This window comes from Myxocyprinus asiaticus, chromosome 34 (assembly GCF_019703515.2).
Source record: "Myxocyprinus asiaticus isolate MX2 ecotype Aquarium Trade chromosome 34, UBuf_Myxa_2, whole genome shotgun sequence".
In the NCBI taxonomy this organism is placed as follows: domain Eukaryota; kingdom Metazoa; phylum Chordata; class Actinopteri; order Cypriniformes; family Catostomidae; genus Myxocyprinus; species Myxocyprinus asiaticus.
In genome coordinates, this window is record NC_059377.1 from 10,691,385 (window position 1) to 10,713,188 (window position 21,804).

Genomic DNA, 21,804 nt, shown 5'->3' on the forward strand with positions numbered 1-21,804 from the left:
TTTCATAATGTTCTCATTTTGAGGTGATAAAATAGATTACTTGTATTACGAGTGATTATCGTTGTGCGAAACAGTTTGCAGATTAACTTTCCTGCTCTGCACACTATGTCGCACCTGTTTTAATAACAAACTCCTCTTCATTTTCTTGACCTGTTTGGGAGTCGTCCCTTTCTGTGGCGATTTCTTTCTCCATTTGGGGTTTTCCTGGGTCAAAAATTATTGAGTAGCTCGAGCGATCCCACTCGAAGCTCTCCTGTCTGTCTGGAGCACAAATATCGGAAAGCCTGATGGACTCACACACTTCGGAGCTCCAGAGACAGCGCATGCCACAGTCAACTGAAACATTCGTGTGTCAGATGAGAAGAATATTTAGCACTTTTAAAGTGCGAAATGCACGATGAAGATCATTAAATTTGCTTGGGTGGCAGCAGAAAAATGTTCAATGCTGGAAAAACCCATGTCCATGTTTCTTCAATTCTCTCAGTCTCACGTGAAGCCCTGCCCACTGATAGATAAGCCCACAATGTGCACATGGATATTTACATATCGTGATATACACAATATTGCAAAATCACAGTTGACACTTTATATCGTTGCCAAGATAGATAACATCATATCGCCCACCCTAATGGTGGACCTCCAAGACTAGATCTGAATGGCTCTGCCATAAAACATGTACACAATTAACTGGCATCCAATGCATCACACATGTTTCAGACATTGTTTTGCCCTTGCATCTTCATTCAGACGTCTTATTCACTGTGGGTAAGAGGTGACCAACCTCTCTGAAGGACAAAATAAAAAGGTGTTGTATTAGTGTGAATTATTGAGTTTGGCAAATAACAGAACATTGGAGAACTTGGCTGTGGGACTGCAGAGGTGTGCCGAGCAGCCAGAGTGTCCTTCAAATCCACAGCAGGCAGTGAAGTCGGGACTTATGCAACAGCTTGCCTTGTTTTTCTTCTTACTTTACATACTTGCTGTGAGAAAGTCAAAAGGAAAAGTATAAAAGAAAGGTTGGGTGGTGGGGAAGGTGGGCGGGGACCGAATCGAAGGCCACACGGAGAGAACAGGCTCCGCAGCTACCATAGCAACAGTGAAACGTTGACAATTGTAATAAGAAACACGTGTGGCTGCTTGGAAGAGAACATTCTCTATAATGAAGATAGTGTGTGTGAGAGAGAGTATATAGGGTCAAGGGGGTCTGTGGGGACCTTTCTCACTTTTTGCAGAAGTCTTACAAATACAGTCTATGCGAACCAAAGCAGGGGTCTTACGTTTACTCCTTTCCACCATCCCTGCCTTTAAATGTGAAATAAGCATGATTTTGTACATGGGTCTCTGGAAAACCTGATACTGATTGGTCAATTGCAGCACTATGCAGTTAAATATTTTTTTATAATGACTGCTAAACTTCATAATTGACCACTGTCCCAGCCAATCGATTTCTGACATAATTTCAGGTCTCTCATTTCGCTCCGCAACCTCTTTCTTCTCACACAATAAAACAATTACAAACCAAATCCATATTTTATGTGCATTTACTTAATTAGTTTTGAAACACAAAATGCTTGTTATCCATTTAGAAGGATGTCAGTTGATTTTGGAACTGACATTAGGCGGAATGACACCTTCTGTTAATCTGCCAACTGGGCACAGTTATTGGCCAATGATGATAATCTCAAAATGGACAAATATTGACTGATTGATATATCGGCCTATCACTAGCAGTTATTAACACAAAATAAATCCCTTCGAATAACTGTATATTATCTCTGAAACAGTCATCAAGACATTGTGCACTCACCACTACTGTGATTCCATCACTCTCCAGCGGGGTTTTGTCGTAGGTTACCTCGCAAACTCTGACCACCGTCGTGGCGCCATACTTCTTAAGATCCTGATGCATGATGGAAAGAGAAAGACATGGCACATCTGAATTTACAAAACAAGGGCAGCAATCATCATTTGCTCTTACGTAACTTTTTCAAAATACATTAAAATACATACACAATCATGTTAATGGATGAGAGGTAAGGTAAGCCGCCTGTGAACACACTCCGTCCCTCATCCATGCCATGTGACAGGAGCACTGGCATAGGTTTCCATGGCAACAGAGGCTTTGTGGATGTGCTGTTATCATTAGCGCTTCTATGGTTCATGCACACTTTCACAGCAAGATAACACTGAGTGGGCCATGTGACGTTGGAGTTGTCTTAAGATAGACCATGTGAGCCAAGATGGGACGTGCTTTTAAAATGTGTTTGTGTTAAAGTGAGGGACGAATACATAAGCGGAGGGTGGCAGGGAACAGATTACACAAATACACACACAGAGAGACAGAGGACACACAGGGTAATGTGTCGTGGTATGACAGAGTGAAAGTTCTAAAGATCAACCAATATTAGGCATGGGATCAATGACTTTTTTACGCATCGATAATTTGAAGATTTTCCAGATGATTATCGATGTATATCGGGATTTTTTTTCAGATTTAAATAGGGCTGCCCATTGCACAATAGTCTTTGTCTCTTCAAATATATTTCTCAACACAACTTTGGTAAAGTGTGAGCGGCAGAGTAAATTAAAGGGGCTCGAACACCAGCCGCGTCTGGCGGACGATATGGCGCGTTCTAAAATTCAAAACAATAATTTATTTTCTACAAAGGTACGCACACACCGCCAATGCTCAGCATCAACATTCTGCAGCACCACGGAGCTCATCTTGCATAGTTTTCAATTAAATTCAACCCAAATCATTATCAAAGGACAAAGATTATTTACTCTAGCCATCACTGGATGATCTATTGTGAACATGTATCAGTCAGAGCCTACACAATGTATTTTCAGTTACAAGTATATTGTTTTGTGGTTTGACAGCTTGAATGAAAGACCTACTCATGGCTACATACAGAGAAATTGCATAATAAACATCACCATTTCTAACTGTTCAGTTTGCGCAGTTACACCAGTTTCACTAACCTGCAAAATCAACGTCTCTTTGTACATTCTTGAAGTTCAAAAACCTTCGTAACTTTGGACTGCAATTTCCTGTGCCTCATCAGCTCATCCTGTGTGTGTGTGTGTGTGTGTGTGTGTGTATGTGTGTGATCATGACCTGCTTCAGTTAATAGTATCGCCCTCTTGTAGTCTCCTAATGCTATTACACCACACTGTTAAACAGATGGCCAACTGAGTGAATGGTAAAGCACACAAATTGGGTTTCTAATTTAAATGTTGGCTAATTTTAATATATTGATGCCTCAAAAATATATTGATAAAATAATGTTCCGACCAATAATCGATATAACGATATTTTGACATCCCTAAGCAATATTGTTTTTTGTAAACTACAAATGCAATACGGATTACTTGTATGTTTAGGTGTACGATAACCATTAAACAGAACAGATTTGTAATTACTGAACTACTCTAAGCATGATTGGCTATAATGTAAAAAAAAAAAAAAAAAAAAAAAAAAATCACATGATTCCTGCAAACAAACTGAAATATTACATTTATTTACTAGTGAAAACTGTTTTCCGTTGAATGCTCAGTGGTTTAATGGTGTTTTTGGGTGCTATACATTAGAGACCCACCAGAAGGCGTTTATCAGTAGACCTGATTTAAAGGAATCGCTGTAAATGTGAATATTGGTAAAAATATATTGGTCAAACTCATTATTAGTCCATCTCTAAAAAGTACTTACCTCAATGAAGCTGTTCAGAGTGGAGTTTGTCGGGTTATGAGTTATCAAGAACCGCATGTTCTTGTAACACACCTCCACTGGAGCCGGCCGGTTCATCCGAGCCATTGTTCCGCCTCCAATTCAGAGTCCAAACTTTGAAAGAAACCGTTTACAACCAAATTCACCCAATGGATCTTCTTCACTGTTGTGTCCAGTTTCAGATATTTCTTTGTGAATAAAACACTGTACAGTACGATTCCTTGATGTTCAAATTCCCAAAGACTTCTATCCTCTCTTTAATGGCTTTATGTAGCCAGAGAGGCAAGATCACCCCATTAGATTTGCAAGGAGTTCTGGGTGGTGGAACCACAGGCAGCAGAGGGAACAGAGTGCATCCAGAGATCAGTGCAGGTCAGCGTGTAGCGCGCCAAGCATTCTCCCCTGGTTTAAGCGTGTGGATGTTGAGCGTAGCAGTAGACTTCAGTTCTCTGCAAGAACGCCATGAACAAAGCCGCTACAGAAGGGCTGAGCTGTCAAACAGAGATTGGAAAAAGACACAAGTCAGTTTATGACTCTAAAATTAAAGACCAACAATCAGAGCAGGGACAGTCCATTTAAGACAAACATGACGCAGACAGTGACAGCGCAGCTTATGTTAACTATGAGTGAGTGAGGGCAGATTACAGTGTCCCTGAACCCACCCACACAATGCCACCGTTCACACACACACACAAACACACCCACACACACACACACACACACACACATAATATTGCGCAACATAAAGGCAGAAAGCAGATAACGAGAAAGTAAATACATCTCCCAGGCTTTTTCCTTTTTTCCTGAAGGCTTTTTCAAGATAATAACTTCAGTGTCAAAACTAAATCTGACCAAAATAATGGCAAATTATAGGTATTACACTCATGCAAAGCAATCGCTAAATTACAACAACTTTTTTTTTTTAAATGGAGAAATCACAAAAAAAAATCATTAGTTACTCAGGTATGAATACAGCATGACAATATTAGATCAAAAGTCTTGCTTACCCATGGTGGCTTAATCAATATTTATAGAGTTCTGGATTACTGTAGATTACAATGTGAACTGGCACAGATGCATAGAGAGACATGAACAAACAGCTGGAGATTCTGATGTATGAATGCTGCTCCTATGTGTTCTAGTTTTATGAGCGTTCCCCACAGATCTGTGACTGTAGGGACCAACGCGAGTGACTTCAGCAGTGTTGCATATGGCGCAGCACTTAAAGGTTCACTCAGTAATTTTTTTCCACATTTAAAAAGATTTACTTCTAAAGAAATGAATAGTAATTTTGAAACGTACAGTATGCATATAAGCATGACCACTCATGTGAGATGAATAGCTCAGTCATATGAGTAACCTTTTAAAAGCTTTTATTCTACATGGGGTTGGGGCACCTCATGGGGGACTGCCATGTTAGCATCACATGACTAGCATAATACTACTCGCTTAAAGGTGCCGTAAGTGATTTTAGCGTTCTGAAGCTTTCACGTGATTGAGCCATTGAATTAGCCATGCCCCCTCATTACAAAACCCCACCCTCCAAAGATAATTTTGAGACAAAAACCAAGCAAAACAGTAGCGTTGTTTATTTCTGTGGCTGACAAATTCAACAGTGGCACAATAGTGCCCTCAACTGACAAACATTATGAATCATAGCCTCAATGATCTGCTTCAAATAAGAACAAGCAAAATAATTGACAGGTGAAAAGCATCAATGTTTGCTGTTTACAAAGTCGACAGCGGTCACAGAGACCGATGAGATATCGCAGGACACTTATTTCATTAATATCTTTAAGGGAGTAGGACATTTTTTTTGCATACATTTAAAAAAATAAAAATCGCTTACAGCACCTTTAATCTCAGTAACTGCCCTGTTATTGAACACTTTAATTCATGGATTAAATTTATCCTGGTTTACCATGCATAGTAAACTACCGTGTTTGAATGATGCAGCATCCAGGCAACTAGGTGTCAGTGTAAGCCAATGTAAGCCACCTCGACATACTTAAAATTACTGAGTGCACCTTTAAAGGTGCAGAACAAAGAATGGGTTGCAAAGACTGCAATGATCGATCAAGACAACACAATAATTGCGTAACTTCAATTAGGAACGTTACATTTCACACAAATCAAAATCAACTGCACAGTAACTACAAAAATGTGCAAAAAGGGGGACTCATTATTAATTGTGATTGGTTATGGCATCTTTCTCTGTACCTTGCAATCTGATTAATCAGAGAGCAGCAACAGAGCTCAACATTGTGTTGGAGAGGATTAGGGTGTGGACATGCAGGATGCATTCTTTCGAGTCCTCCAGATGCTCCTATTATAAATCACCGAAGCTGTCTACATTACAAGTGTTGTGTCCAAATATGCATACTTCCCTATATAGTTTGCAAAAAGCAGGACGTCAAATGAGTAGTATGTCCGAATCCTCAGTATTCATAAAACAGTATGCAAAAAATACCCAGATGATAATACCATCTACATCCGCTGGATGCTTTACTATCCCATAATCCTAAAAGAGCTGAGAAGATGTCCGTTTCAAAATGCATAATTATTATTATTATTTTAATGAGAATCACAAGTCAGGTGGCTCTATGTGCAATAAGAGTGTACGTGCAATAGGTCGTGTTTAATGTTTTGTTGTATTCTTTAGAAGAGTTTCTGTTATGCTGAAGTTTTGGGGGTAACCATTATGGTGAATAGTGGAGCTTGAGCTCAGATTGAGGACAGGTACAATTTAAGATTGTTCTACAGTACATTGCTTTACTCACTGAGCAATTGCTATGCCAATCAAAGCATAATGTTTTCAATTAGCATGCATTCAGCATGCTAGCATTCACCGTACTAGCTAGTTCTAGCTAGGTAGTTTCCCTCTATTTGAAGTATTTCAGTTGCGCTTACATGGCAAATTTAAGTTCAGCCAGAGTTAAATTTCAAGTTGTGTCATCAAAATGTATACGAGTTAGCTTACTCAATAGTTCAAGTTGAGCAATTAACATGCATTTGTAGTCCAAAATCAAAATCTGAACTTATTAACTTAAAAAATGTGTAAACTTATTAGGGTTTACAGTGTACCAAGAAAGTTGTTCCTTGTAAGTAAATTGTACTTGTTTAACAACACCAGAGTATATTATTTTCACAGTTAGTATGTCATAGTTTCGGGTCACGGAACGATGCCCACGTTCCAGTATGATGTATGTCTGGGAATGTAGTTACACTAACACAAACTTATGCAAAACATTGCCACATGGTTCAGAATGCATGTTCCAATCAAAAGGTGCACAACAAATCATTATCCGTCACTCTGGTAAAAAAGGAACTTTAAATATTTTTTCATATAAACAACACTCGGAAATGTTTATTTCAACCGGTGTATCATATATCACCCCCACACCTACTGAAAAAAGTACTTTTATAAATGGACAATATGCAAGTTCTTCATCAAATGCAGTACACACTCCCAAAGTATGCAAATTCAAACATGGCTACAGTGTTGGGACACCAAAGTAGGTCAGGTTCATTGCATTGCATTATGGGATGCAGTATTCCACGCAGGGTGCTCAGGTTGCATATGTTGGCAAATACAGTTAGTCATCTGGGTAAGCTATTCCATGAACATGCATGCACAGCATACTGCATTCTTAAGAAGTATACCATTCTGAACATACCCATAACATCCAGTCAGATTGGAAGTAGATCTTTGTTTTCTTCTTTCAACCCTTAAGATCAAAACTAGCAATGGCAAAAATTGCCACATGAAAGTTTCTGTGCTCCTGCAGTATTGAGATTATAAAATGCTCAAAAACCATGCAGGTACAGACTTCTTTTAGGAAACTGGATTAGAAATGTAACTGCAATCCTAATCTGTCATTTGCTACTGCTAATTCACTGAAACTTTAATAATGAAGATTAACCTAATTTACATTTCCTCTTCAAAATAAACACACTTTATCTAAATGTAATCCACCCTTCCAGAAAATCTTTGCTGCTTAGACCCAACAAAATCATTTAACTCACTTTGTGGAGCAAGAGGAAAAACAGAATAATAACTAACCAAACAACAATGACCTATTTACTCTATTAAATGTGATCCTGTGGTTTAAAGGTATATTTTGGCACCAATCGGAACTGCAATTTTTTATTTTTTTTCCCTCCCAATTCCCAATGTGCTTTTAAATCCTCATGGTTGCGTAGTGATTCGCCTCAGTTCGGGTGGCGGAGGACGAATCCCAGTTGCCTCCGCATCTGAGATCGTCAACTCGCGCATTATCACGTGGCTTGTTGAGCGCGTTGCCACGGAGACATAGCGCGTGTGGAGGCTTTACGCCATCCACCGCGGCAACCAAGCTCAACTCATTACGTGCCCCACCGAGAACTAACCATATTATAGCGATCACGAGGAGGTAACCCCTTGTGAATCTACCCTCCCTAGCAACTGGGCCAATTTAGTTGCTTAGGAGACCTGGCTGGAGTCACTCAGCACCCCCTGGCGAACTAGCGAACTAGTGAACTCCAGGGGTGGTAGCCAGCGTATTTACCACTAAGCTACCTACATTATGTATACAAGCGCATTTTATCACAGTGCATATGTATGTAGAGCATAAAATATGCTGAGCTAGCTAAATGCAAAATCAATCTATAGTATTGATGTATGAACTTCAGTTGTTGAACCAAAACCAGCATGTAAAACAAACAAAAAGAGGAATACTTCTGACACCAATTCCGCAGGGGGGTCTGCCCAGAGGTACTGTGCTCCTTTATTCCATGCAGAGAAGGGTTAATTGGGTGATTCTGTGCTATGTCAACAGGACACAGGGGTCACACACATTCACCGATACACACAGAGAGTTGTAGATCTGTAAACAATCGATGTTGAGGCCACAATAGCGTGATATTACTGGTAAACTTGCAGCATTACCATGAACTTCAGCACTGAGGGTAACCATGACAGTGTTGTTGCACTTGTATTCACAGACCAATTACCAATCCTTGTCCCCTAAGACTGCACATACTGGTTACATATTTGTGCTGACAATTTTAAGTAGTGCTTTGGGCATCTGGGACTTTTGTATGACGGCACTAAGCTATGCCAAAACAGGGAAGGGGCAGAGAGAGAGAAAGAGAGGGAGTTCAGTGAAATATAGAAAGAGAAATTACACATATTTTTGATAAGAAAGAAAAAAGCAAAAAGAAAAAGAGGGGTTTCTCAAAGATGAAAAGACCCCATTAAGAGTTGAGGCTGGTCTGTGCTGCTGAACACCGTTCAACCTCAAGACTAACCGTACTTGTCCACTAGCACAGAAAGAGCAGATCTGAGTGGGCGTTATTCAATACGGTCTCATGACAAGTTGTATAACAGTACAAGATGGCAAAATCATATGAGTTGGCTTGTACAAAAGCACATTTACTCCCATAGAGAAGAATTAATGAACCAATAAACAATGTAGCCTAATTGGGATAAGTTTAACCCCTAACCCAAACCTAACCATGAAGTGTAACCCCTTACCTAAACCTAACCATGACTTTAAGAGGAAAATAACTTTTGTGTACCATGAAAGAAAGAAAACATATGGGTTTGTAATGAGACGAGGGAAGTGTATTACAGGTTATTGACATATGACATACGTCATTTGTGTGGAATAAATAAATATGGAATGAGTAACCAAATTTGTTCACAGACATTAACTTTCTTAAAATAAAGTGTTGGATAGGAGGCTAGCTAAAATGTGATGCCTGTATTTTAACGATTTTAATGGTCAATGGATGACTATAGGAACATCAGAGTGCGCTGCAGCAAAAGTTCTGAGAAATCGTGTTTCGAAACTTTCCTCAACTATTGGTAACATGACGGATCATCACTCTCACAAACCCTTGCATTTTTCCTCTATGTTCTTGTGATGGTGTGACACACCATACCAATTGAAATAAATGGTACGCAGTGTTCCTTGACATAGTATAAACTCCAGTGTGTCAGTGCCAGAACAAGGCGACATGGGCTGGAAATGGAACAGAGGCCCACTGGGGTTAGCTGCACATTACACACGAGTTCTCTTTACACGTGGTCTCTGGTCACATTGGGGACCCATTAGAAAAACACAACAACTGCTTAGATATTCATCTCTGCACATGGTTCTTTGCATATTTCGCCTAAACTTTGGCACCTCAGAAGCTTCTTGGACTTCAATAAATCACTCTACTATTTTCAGTCACCAAGTCTTTGGGCAGTGCCAACAAATGGTCTTATTTGAATGGCAGATTTTAAAGATGGGGACTTTCTAAAAGATCACTTCATTTGACCTAGAGAAAAATCCACAATGGCTCCAATGTTGATGCAAATAGTGATCGTAGGTGAAACAATCATGACCATTTTCTACCTTTTGTGTAAAAAGTCTTTTCGCATTTTAAATCAGAAATGGTGCTTACTCGTTAGACTGTTGGGTCTAAAGTAGACTGCACTGTTACGTCCTTCAATAACATCCTATTTGAAAAGCCTGCATTACACGATGACGGCTTCACAACTCAAATCTGCACTGAAAAGCGCCACTGAAACTGTAAAAACCAGATTGAAATGACCAGGGACATTGTCCTCATGTTGGGATCCTCTAGAAAAATATGCAGAGTGACTGCCACTGCCTGAAATGAGTCAAAGAGGCAACCCTAAATCTGCAGACATGCAAGCCAGGCTAATTGTATCTCACAAATTGCATAGAGTGATAATGTGACTGGCCTGTGTGCTATATATCACCTGCATGTTAAAAATAGGCCTGGCAGCTGCTTTCTGATGCATTTAGTCCTGACTGGATTCGGGCAGTGGATGAGATAACAGTGGGTGGGGGTTTGTTTTCAAAAGTCTGGATTTGTGAGGTTTGTTTGAGAGACCAACTGCCATCCTGCCTGAGCAATGGAAAGTACAAGATGAAGTTAACCAGGAAGTGTTAGATCAGACATTTTTTTGACAAACTGACTTAGTGAAGCTTTCGTGATTTTGTCAAACATTGAAAACTAACAGAAAGATTAATGGAGCACATTGTAGCTCTAGTCGCAATCTGGAATAGAGCGGCATAGTTACAGACAGGGCAAGGGAATGTTTAAAATAACTGGTCCGCAGGCCCTGCAGGTGATGAAAACGAACGAGGGGGAATCCCTCCCTGGAAGGCGAAAACAGGGGGCCCCGACAGTTGATTTGCACTGGGGCCCGCAAGATCAAAGTTACGCAATTGAGAACAACATATTTGATCCACATAAAACAAGTTTGAAAATGGCTCCACATGTGATGTACAATAGTGACAGACTGATATTAGGGCCCTATGAAATCTGTTTTATTCTTTTCTAAATTCTATTTTATTTTTTCCCAAATTCTGTGTTTTCTTTTCTTTTTGCCTGAAATCTGTTTTGGACAGATTAATTAGCTTAATTCACTTTTATCATCAACATATCCAGTCAAATTAATTCATTAAAACTTTAAATTTTTAAACAATAAATTTTCAACATAACATTACATGGATTTTTATCAAATGTGTTTGTAACACATCAGTGGAAAGGAGGAGGCAAGAACCGGCTTGACAATATAAATAATATTTAATGATTAACTAAAACAAAAGCACAAACACACAGGTGTCGGACAGCTGTCCGTAATTCTCTCTCTCTGAAACATTGCCGTCTCCGGTCAGCCTTATCCCTCTCGGGCTTAATCAGCCTTATTAAGGGCCGGGTGTGCGGAATCACGACCCGGCCCCGCCCTCCGCCCAGCTACATTCCTCCCTCGTTCTCTCAGGCCGGGGAGCCCCGGCATGACATATATCCCCCCTCCTCTTTCCCTGGGGGGTGTGTCTTCCGGCTCGTCTGCCGGCAGGTCATCCCCGCCTACCTGGATGAGGAAGGGGACAAGGGGAGGGAAATAATAACAAAATAACACAGTACATACACACCGTAACGGTGCCGGTACCAACTTAAGATAATATAAATAATATTTAAAAATAGAGGGAAAGGCCAACGCGGAGCGGCAGCGGGAGAGAGAGAAGAGAGAGAAAAAAAAACATTTTACTCACCGGTTCTCTGATACGCCGTAGCTTGGTCCTCGGCCACTCCTCCACCCTCACATGGACGACAGCCGTGCCTCCCCAGGTGGATCGGAAGCAGTCCTCCGGCCCCTGGCGGACAGAAAGCCCCGCCGCGTTTTTGGTGGACAAAAGGGGTCTCCCCCGCCCCTGGCAGCAGTTCTCCTGCTCCAGGTGATCGGCCAGGAGCCCCTCCCGCTCGCGGTCTCAGACCCCGCCACGTTTCAGCGGCTGGTAGGGGTCTCCTCCGCCCCTGACCACTCCAGGCGGTCGGTTAGGAGCCCCTCCTCCCCTCGCGGTCGGCGGCCATTCATCCTCTCTCAGGTGGCTGGGCTCCTCCGTCCCCCAACGGATGGCCGTGGCTTCTCCATTGGGGTGGATGGTAGTGGCAAGGACTCTACTACGGCACATCCCTCCTCCTTCCCGGGTTTCGGCACCAGTGTAACACATCAATGGAAAGGAGGGGGCGAGAACCGGCTTGACAATATAAATAATATTTAATAATTAACTAAAACAAAAACACAAACACACAGTTGTCGGACAGCTGTTCGTAACTCTCCCTCTCTCTGACACATTGCCGTCTCAGGTCGGCTTTAACCCTCTCGGGCTTAATCAGCCTTATTAGGGGCCGGGTGTGCGGAATCACGACCCGGCCCCGCCCTCCGCCCTGCTACATTGTTTGATCACACATTTGATTTGTTAATTGTAATCATAGATTTGTTCAAAAGTGCTTTTATTCAGATCCTCACAACACAATCCAAAAATTCAACATTGAAGTTACTTAAAGTAAAAAAAAGTGCTGCAAAACAGAGCATCACAGATGCGAGATATTAATTATTATCGATGTATTATTACTACTATTATTACTGCTGTGAATATTAGTGATATTTTTGTTCTTCATGCGTCCGCTTAAATTGAGCTTTTATTTTGGCGGAACATGAGATATACTCTTTCAGTTTCTGTGTTTTTGACCGTAGTTTCTCACTTCTGGATAAGCAGGTTGCTACATGGCCCAGTGTGATTATTAAACTGCAAAAGGCTGTGATTTAATTAAATAAATATATAATCTGTATGTGCTGCATGCTTTAAAGTGAATGAGTACTCTGCCATCTACTACACTCACACACAGAGTGCGTCTGATGATCATGATACAGTGTTTTCAGTGTATGAGTGGCCAGCTTCACACATTCATTTTGAAGCACGCAGCACATGCAGACTATTCATTTACTGTATTAAATCACAGCCTTTTGCAGTTTAATAATCACATTAGGACATTGTGAATTTTGATTGGATTAATTGAACATTCAAATATTCAATTCTGTGACATTACGTGTTTTATAGGTAATTCCATTTTAATGACTGAATTCTGTGATTCTAAATGGAAAAGAACACGGGGACCTCGAAATGCGCTTTTTGAAATTGAACTCCTTTCCTGACACAGCATTTTAAAAGGCGTTGCTTATGGTCCGAGGCGCTGATAAGAGAGCAAGGGGACGGCCAAAACCTCCAACAAATTCATCGTCAGTGCATGGCACACATAGCATTTGAATGCATTTTTATCTTAAATTTGACAAGTACTCAAATTTTTTATTTTAATTTGATAGATTTATTGCCCATTTAAGATTACCAGCATTGTTTGAAAACCACTCCTGCTTGGCTGATTAACAGAAGTGGTAGTTCTCCCTTGAGTCAACTCAAAATTCTACTGATAGCTTTTTCAACAGATAAACCATTTCTGTTTTCAAATTTAGAATGAAGAAAATACAGCAGGGGTGCTCACACTTCTATGGAATGAGATCTACTTTTTCATGCTATTGCAGCAAGATCTACCATTCACAATATATACAGTATACATTATCACAATACCAAACATTTCTGTAGTTGTTAGTCAAATTTGACACTCCTTGATACCAGCTTATTACAACAAATAATAATACTATTTTGTTATGTAAGAATTGTACTCAAATAATTTTTCAAGACTACTAAACAGTGAGTAATAAAACAATACAGCAATGAATAGAAATAAATTAAAATAGAACAAAAAACATCTTTAATGTTTGTTAGCATCTTTAAATGTTTTTAACAGCAGTATCAAGTATTCAAGAATGAAATGCTAAATAAAACTATTTCTGGTCTTCACTGTATATTGTACTGTATAATACATTAATACTTTTTTAAAGCTAATAAAAGTTATCCAGTCAAGAACAGTGAGTGGTTTTCTTGTTATGGTTGTTTGAAATTAACAACACATATACTGCAGCAGGTCTATTAGGTTACATTAACATTTACAAGTCTGATGCTTTGATATAAATCAGCTTTTTACCCGTTTACGTTCCCTTTAGACATCACTCTCTGAGTTTACATGAATACCTCACCAAGGAATTTTTAAATGTATTTCAGGCGCGTATCGCATTACGACCATTCTCGGAGCACATGCGCATGTGAGCGCACAAAAAGCCGCCTGTCCGTGAAAGTGCGCAACTATTATTAGATCGCTAGTGAATTATAAAATGATGCGCGCTGGATTATTTTTAACAGCAGAATAAGAAATTTGTAATAAGGCCTTGGCTATATAAAAATATAGCCGGTTATTTTTTCGTTATTGACATTCAGGGTACTTTTCTCTTTTACTTGCCCCTTCAAAAATCCACTAGTCCTGGACAAGCGTTAAGGTCGAGCCCTGCTGAACTTCAAACCATACTCTTTACCAGTTCCAAATTAAATCTAAATCAAATTACAGATTGACAGGGTAAAACAGAATGAGTGAAAAGACTTATCTACCTGCTTTGCCTCTCTGGTAGTGATTCTCGCTCTGTTGCTGATGCAATCAAGTTTTAGGCCGTCTATTATCGCTGTGTTGTGGCATCTTCATGTTATGGTAATGGCGGATTTAAAGGTTTAAAAACATACCGCAACAAAAATGAAAACTAAATCTTATTCAGGATTATTTTTCTTTTATTTCAGAGTCATGAATTTTTATTTTAGTTTAGTTTTTCCAATTGTTAAATGTATTTTTTTTTTTTCAGTTTACGAAAATGTCTTTTTTTTTTTTTTTTACATTTAGTTTTAGTTTACGATAATAACCTTGGTATACACAGATTTCCAGTTGTGTAATACTGTTGTTGGATGGTATTCTTTAGAGACCCACCGGCTGGTATTTATCAGTTAACCTGATATAAAAGAACTGATAACTGATTAGGCTAAGCGAAAAATTGTGAATATCATTAAAAAAAATTGATCAAACTGATTATCAGTCTCTCTCTACAAGCATTCCATTAGAAATAAAATGTTAAATAAATATTCTTGGTTAAGCTTGAATTGTACTTACCCTGAAATATTCCAATAAGATACTACTGGATTTAAGAATGAAATGGACTCATTCTGATACAGGCTATACCTTGTGGTTTGCGCTGCTAACTTTAAATGTCTTTAAATACAGCTGAAAACGTCAAACAGGCCCACTTACAGGAAAACAGGAAGAGGCCAACAACCTCCAGGTGCCTTTGAGCATAACACCATGTGCATGAGATGGGTGAAGGGTTTCAGTATGAAAAGATTTTCATAAGTTATTTAAGCCATCAACAAGACAACTGTTATCATCTCATTAATTACCCACATGCCCAACCTGGACATGAGCAATCATTTTGTAGAAAGGTTTTGATATTTAGGCTATAGAAAACAAGGCTGACATTGTTTTCGAGAGCTGCAGATAATATACAAGAGTATATTATCAGCCTGTAAGCAGGCTGGGCCTTTTCGATTAAGAAAACACAAATGTTCTATGAACCTCTAATCTCCTTAAAATAATAATAATAATAATAATAATAATATATTGTAATTTATTACAATATTTTATATATTATATATACATTACTGGTCAAAAGTTTTGAAACACGACTGAAATGTTTCTCATGATTTTAAAAATCTTTTGATCTGAAGGCGTATTCTTAAATGTTTGAAATTAGTTTTGTAGACAAAAATATAATTGTGCCAACATATTAATTTATTTCATTATAAAACTCAAATTTAATAAAAATAAAAAAAAAAAGTTTTTGAAATTGATGACTTGGACCAAATAATAAAGAAAAGCAGCCAATAAGTGCCCAACATAGATGGGAACTCCTTCAGTACTGTTTAAAAAGCATCCCAGGGTGATACCTCAAGAAGTTGGTTGAGAAAATGTCAAGAGTTCATGTCTGCAAATTCTAGGCAAAGGGTGACTACTTTGAAGATGCTAAAATATAACACAGTTTTGATTTATTTTGGATTTTGTTTAGTCACAACATAATTCCCATAGTTCCATTTATGTTATTCCATAGTTTTGATGACTTCACTATTATTCAAAAATGTGAAAAAAATTATAATAAAGACTAAGTGTTTCAAAACTTTTGACTGGTATTATATTCCAGTACAATTTCACATTAAAATATCTACAACCCTCTGGGATCTTGTTTTACAAGAGGCTGGACACTTTAGTCTTTCTTCTAAACCCCTATGAGAGCACCAGTGGTCTGGAGATCTGTCTGTCTGTCTGAATGCCGGAATCTGAATTCTCACAGAACTCTGAAAAGTCAGGAATGCCCAAATTTGGCAGAGCAAGAATGGAGGATCACAACACAGGAAATCCCTCATCCTGTCTCCCGAGTATGAATGAGACACACTTAAATTCAGAAGAACAGGATAGTATGACGGTAAATTACTATTCATTCTCAACTCATGCAGAAGTACAAGACCTTCAGATTTAAACTAGGGATGCACCGATACCATTTTTTCTCTCCCAATCCAATTCCGATACCTGAACTCTCAGTCAAAGCCTTCAAAGAAGCCAGTTCTCTTTACACATTTTTTCATCTTGTATCTGGACCTCTTTTTTGTTCACTTCAGTTGTAATATCAGTCCACTTTTCAATCAGATATTTTTTGGAACCCAATCAACTTAAATATTATTGTAATTTAATATTTTAATAATATTAATAATGATAATAATAACTGGTATTGTTATTAAAAAGAATAATATAAATAATAATAAATATTTGAAATTTTATCATACAATAGTAATGTATTTCAGTCATAATTTCTTCACTTTAAAACCCTGGGTCTTTTATTTTGACGGAACACTCCAGGAAGACTGTGACCTTAGAGTGTCTGTGTGTGGGCTAGTTCACAGTAGTTTAATAGAAATTTCATTTAAGATCTGCTGAATTGCTTCTCCAGTTCCAATCTCAATGCATGCTATAAGCGAAACAAACTATCAAGCATCTACATAAGAGAAGCGATCACATATTGCGAGCGAAAACAGCAATGTTGTGTGACACAACAGAGCAGCGCTCATTTACTGAAGCGCCAGACTATTTATTTATTTATTGAATGCAGACTTTTGAGATTCACAAAGCTATTGTATGTCTTCAAGAGACTTTAAATAAAATGCATGAGTCATATGGACTACTTTAATGGTGCTTTTATGGTTCTTTTTTGCCATTTTTTTTTAGCTTGACGGTAACGAACATGACTAACACACAGTATCGGATTTAGATCGGGCTCGTCAGACAGATACCGATCCAGGTATCGGATCGGTGCATCCCTAATTTAAACATTTTCTAAATCAATGCACTGGGAGCAAAACAGCTGTAAGAAAGTCAGATAATACTATCTAGTCTGCTATAAGGTGGGCTCAACAATAAGGATGGCTGCTGGCTCAGGGGCAGTTTGAGAGGGTTTCTTTTATGTTTGGCAAACTTAAAGGGATAGTTTATCCAAAAATGAAAATTTTGCCAAAATTTACTCACCCTCATGTTGTTCCAAACTCATCAACAACACAAAAGATGTCATATATTTATATAACTATATAGTACGTATATAACATAGTTTTACATTATAGCTGTTTAATTTTAGTTACTATTGCAACTTCACAAAGTATTTTTGTAAAGAAACTTGACATTTAAAGAAAAATATTAATATTGTTCTGGCACAAATAAAATACATAGCTAAAAATAAAATGTATAATTTTTGTCATGGAGCCAGCAGAAAATAAATCCTTATTGTTGAGGTCTCAAAAGAGTATATTTTGGATACTGGATTCTTTCTTTTTTTTTTTTTCATAGGACATTCCCTGTTTCTGCAGCTGTGAGTTTTCAAACAACACACAAATGTTATTCTGATGTCAGAGGGTTTCCTGTCTGAGAACTGCAGCTGGACTCTAAATCTTGTGAAAAAAAAAATATTTAAGGAAACACAAAGTTGGAGCAAAAACTCTCAAATGAATGAGACATACACAGATGAGGTCTCCCTAAACTCAAGTAAGCCTGACCTCAGTATTCAGAACTCTTAAGACAACATGAAATCAAAATGAACCCTATTTACTTCCTTAATGAATTCCCCTTATCTTATTGTGCATTAGGGCTGAACGATTAATCGAAATAAAAACAAAATCATTACATGACGTAGTGCGATAATCAAACCACAAATCATGTGATACAGACTTCTCATTTTAAGATCTAAATCTGACAAGTCAAAAGAGCCCACCCCAAAGTAGAGGTCGACTGATAGTGGATTTTGCTGATAACGATAACTACAGTGGGGAAAAAAGGCCAATAGGCCTTTAAAATTTCTAATATGAATGAAAAGTTTCACTCAATGTAAAATAAAGCTGAACTTTAGTATCACTTTCAGTGGCAATACTTCACTAAATTTCTTCCACACCTGAACCTTCTTCAAAGCCTTTCCCATCTGAAATTTATGAAAATATTTTTTTCTATTTTTTTCAAATGTGTTTGTTGTTCTACAGTTACAAAATACTGCCTTACAAAGCCAAATATGCTGTATGCTTCATCACTACTGACGATATATTTAGTTTTTTATTGTCATATGAAATCTATGAAGGATGTACAAGAAAGGGAGATTTTTTTCAGATAGCTAAAAACACAACTATCGGCCCGATTAATCGGTAAATCTGATATATCGGTCAAACTCTACCCCAAAGTACCTATGATATTCTGGTCCCTAGATATGGCTAGGTTCCCACCTTGAACGTGAAAAATATATATATATATATATATATTTATCGCCTACCATGTGAAAATTATAATTATGAAACCTTAATAAAGTAATAGCACAGTTTTCCTCAACAAACCACATGATTTGGGTCATCATTCATTACCATTACATGAACAGTACAGGATTTACGCACCAAAATATGAGCAATAACAATAGTGACGCTTGCCTTATTGGGCTTACCAAACAGGTTTTTAAAAGCCCCTTCTATCCCACCCCATCTGCCATTGTTCAAAAAACAGGAAGTCCTTCCCCAAACTCACACGATTGGTTGAGCCCCCAAAGAATTTGTGTTTTGAAAGACAGTTTTGAAAGTGCCAAAGGAACAGTGTTTACACTTTTTGGGACATAAACCTAATAATGGCTAACTTACAGTTGTCTGTGCACATTAAGCTGGGATGGGAGAAACTATTTTACCATTAAAAAAGTACACACTTTATGCACAGGCCTCAGAGGATCCATTTCACATTTTTGTAAGGGCTCCATAATAGCTCGCTAATGCCTGTGCTGAGTTGTCAAGTTTGTGCAAAAGCAGAGAGTTTAACCTTATACCATGATTTGTGAACAACTCTATGACCGAACACAAAAAGTGCAGCCTCTTTCAACAGCCTGTCATGGGGGGAGTGAGATTTCCCTCTTTTCCCACCCTGTCTCCTTGTGATTAAATCCCAGGACTTGCATCACGGCAAGCTCGGGCAGCCACCCATGGCCCTTCGCTGGATTAATTAAAAGCATTTCTATTATAACCACTTCATGGGATGAGAACAATAACCCATTGTAAAAGAGCAATACAACATTTAGAGGTAGATCTATTGATGCAGAGTGATTGCTTTCCCCAGCTTTTCATGTTAATGGATGGAAGACGTTTCCATAATCCATGGTTACATTCACTGTTGTGTAACAGCCTGTCGAGATTACAGGTTTTCAAATAATTGAGATTATATAAATATTAGCAATTAAAAGTACTTTTTTGTTTTTACATGTTAGTTTAGCCTTAAACACATTTCAAGTAGTCTCACGTAGCCAGACGTTTGGCATAAAATAGCTTATTTTGGCCAAGAACTGCCCAGTAACAAAGAAAGGGGCTGCCTGATTTACACATTAAATGACCACTACTGTTAAAATATTTTCATGTTTTGACATTTAAGGGCAAGTATACATTCAAAAGCTAAAGAATTTAGTTCCACGACCGGATTTCGGGTTTCGGGTCAGTTTTTCCAAGTATAACTTGAAGGGCGGTCACACTAGGCTTTGAACATGCAAAATTATTTCGAACAATGCAACAGACCAGGGTGTCACACAGGAGTGCTTCTGGTTTTAGTAAATAACATTTCCCAGATAACAAATAATATCATAATCAAAATGTTAGAAAACCCCGTCTACTCACTTTCCAGGAACAATAAAAACACACAGCTTTGAAATATGCATCCGCAGAATTCAGTCTAAAGGTCAGCGTGTGACGTTTCGATCTTCTATTGGTCACACGTCCTCTCATCATCCAGATTCACAGTTCAGAGTTCCCCAAACTTTAACTTTGGTTTGCAGTGCCGTACGAAATTTCTTCAAATGAGATTGCGTTTCCGGTCTCTTGCGTTCGGATGCGTTTAAATGGAGCGTGAAGCGTAGTAAGACCGCCCCTTTAGGGGTCAGGTTGGGTTTGTAATTAATGAAAAAATAAATAGGCCTACATAATACTTAGACACACGCAAATGGATGAGTTTGGGGCTGTTCTCACGAATGTGTTTTTGCGCACCTGCGCCATTTATTAATTGTTTTCCAATGTAAACCAGTGCTGGATGGACATCTTTGCCAGTTTCACCGCGTGTTGCTGTGTCTTCAGAGTCTTGCACAGAACCGGCACATTTTTAGACACCGTGTCAAGTAAAAAAAGAACTTCCATTTTTATAAAGGCATCTCGAGACAACCGCGCTCCGTTTCATTCATTGCGCTAGTTTGTTTTTAGCACAGGTGTCACAAAGATTCGACGATCTGAAGTTCAGGTTGCAAAGAGGACTTCATGTGACTGTTACACATGATTCCAGATTGTTTTGTACCCAGCAAAGTTTCAGCGCTTGATAAACGGTAACCAATGTTTCATCGGGTGAAATTTTGTCTCATATGCAAGCAAAAAATATCTTCATGATATTTTTATAAAAAAAATATCAGGATATCCGATTACATTATCCTATCACCTAGGCCTAGAAGAGAGTTGCGCATAAAGTAAAAGATCAATTTTGAGATTTAAGAATTTATATCAGTCTTACTGATTCTAGATGCAAACCAGGCGTGTAGCAAGTTTCAACTTTATTTATAAAGCATTTAAAACAACAGAGTTGACCAAAGTGCTTCACAGTAATAAAATGTAAAACATAACATTTAAAAATTACCATATACACAAACACACAAACACCAATAGTCTATAATACAAACAGTCCAAAACTTTGTCCTACATTTAATTTGTCAGACTCAAAGGTCAATGTAAAGAGATGAGATTTCAGACGTGATTTAAAAGTCTGCGTCGCAAACTGTTTATCTGGAAAGTGAAGCTTCAGCAAAAAAATACACGTTATAATAAAAGCACGTTTCAAAATATAAGCTAGAGCCCTGAAATTGAAGAAATTGTGACAGAAATATATTTCAGCTGTATAGTAAAATGTAATATTCACTGTAATGATAATAATAATAATTAAGCAATATATCACAAGCAAGATGTAATGACATGTTGGAAAGTTCTATTTTCACTTGTTAAAAATGTTATGAATGAATTCATTAGACAACATTTTGATAATGAAATTAAATTAAACTCTGGAAAATAATAATAACAAAAAGGAAAGCATGACTTGGTAAAGAATAAAACAGATTTCAGCAGGGCGCTACTTAAAAACACTTAAAGGTGCAGTATGTAAAATTCAGAAACCCTTGTTATTAATGACAGCTGTGGCCGTTAAGTGAACTGCAGCCA

At 38.2% G+C, this 21,804-nt stretch overlaps 1 protein-coding gene across 4 annotated transcripts in view; it reads right to left on the reverse strand.

Annotated features, from left to right (window-relative positions):
- LOC127425077 (protein tyrosine phosphatase type IVA 3-like) overlaps positions 1–21,804 on the reverse strand; it is a 54,190-nt gene that overhangs the window by 19,795 nt on the left and 12,591 nt on the right. The window contains exons 1-4 of one of the 4 annotated variants that reach the window (XM_051670715.1): positions 15,122–15,306; positions 11,785–12,270; positions 3,710–4,218; positions 1,808–1,900 (exon numbers count right to left, since the gene is read on the reverse strand). In XM_051670715.1, coding sequence (XP_051526675.1) covers positions 1,808–1,900; positions 3,710–3,814 — 198 coding nt within the window. In that variant the 5' untranslated portion in view covers positions 3,815–4,218; positions 11,785–12,270; positions 15,122–15,306. Of the gene's footprint in view, positions 1–1,807; positions 1,901–3,709; positions 4,589–11,784; positions 12,271–15,121; positions 15,307–21,804 lie in introns of those variants that run through there. The other 3 variants (XM_051670716.1, XM_051670714.1, XM_051670713.1) reach the window with 3 other exon arrangements.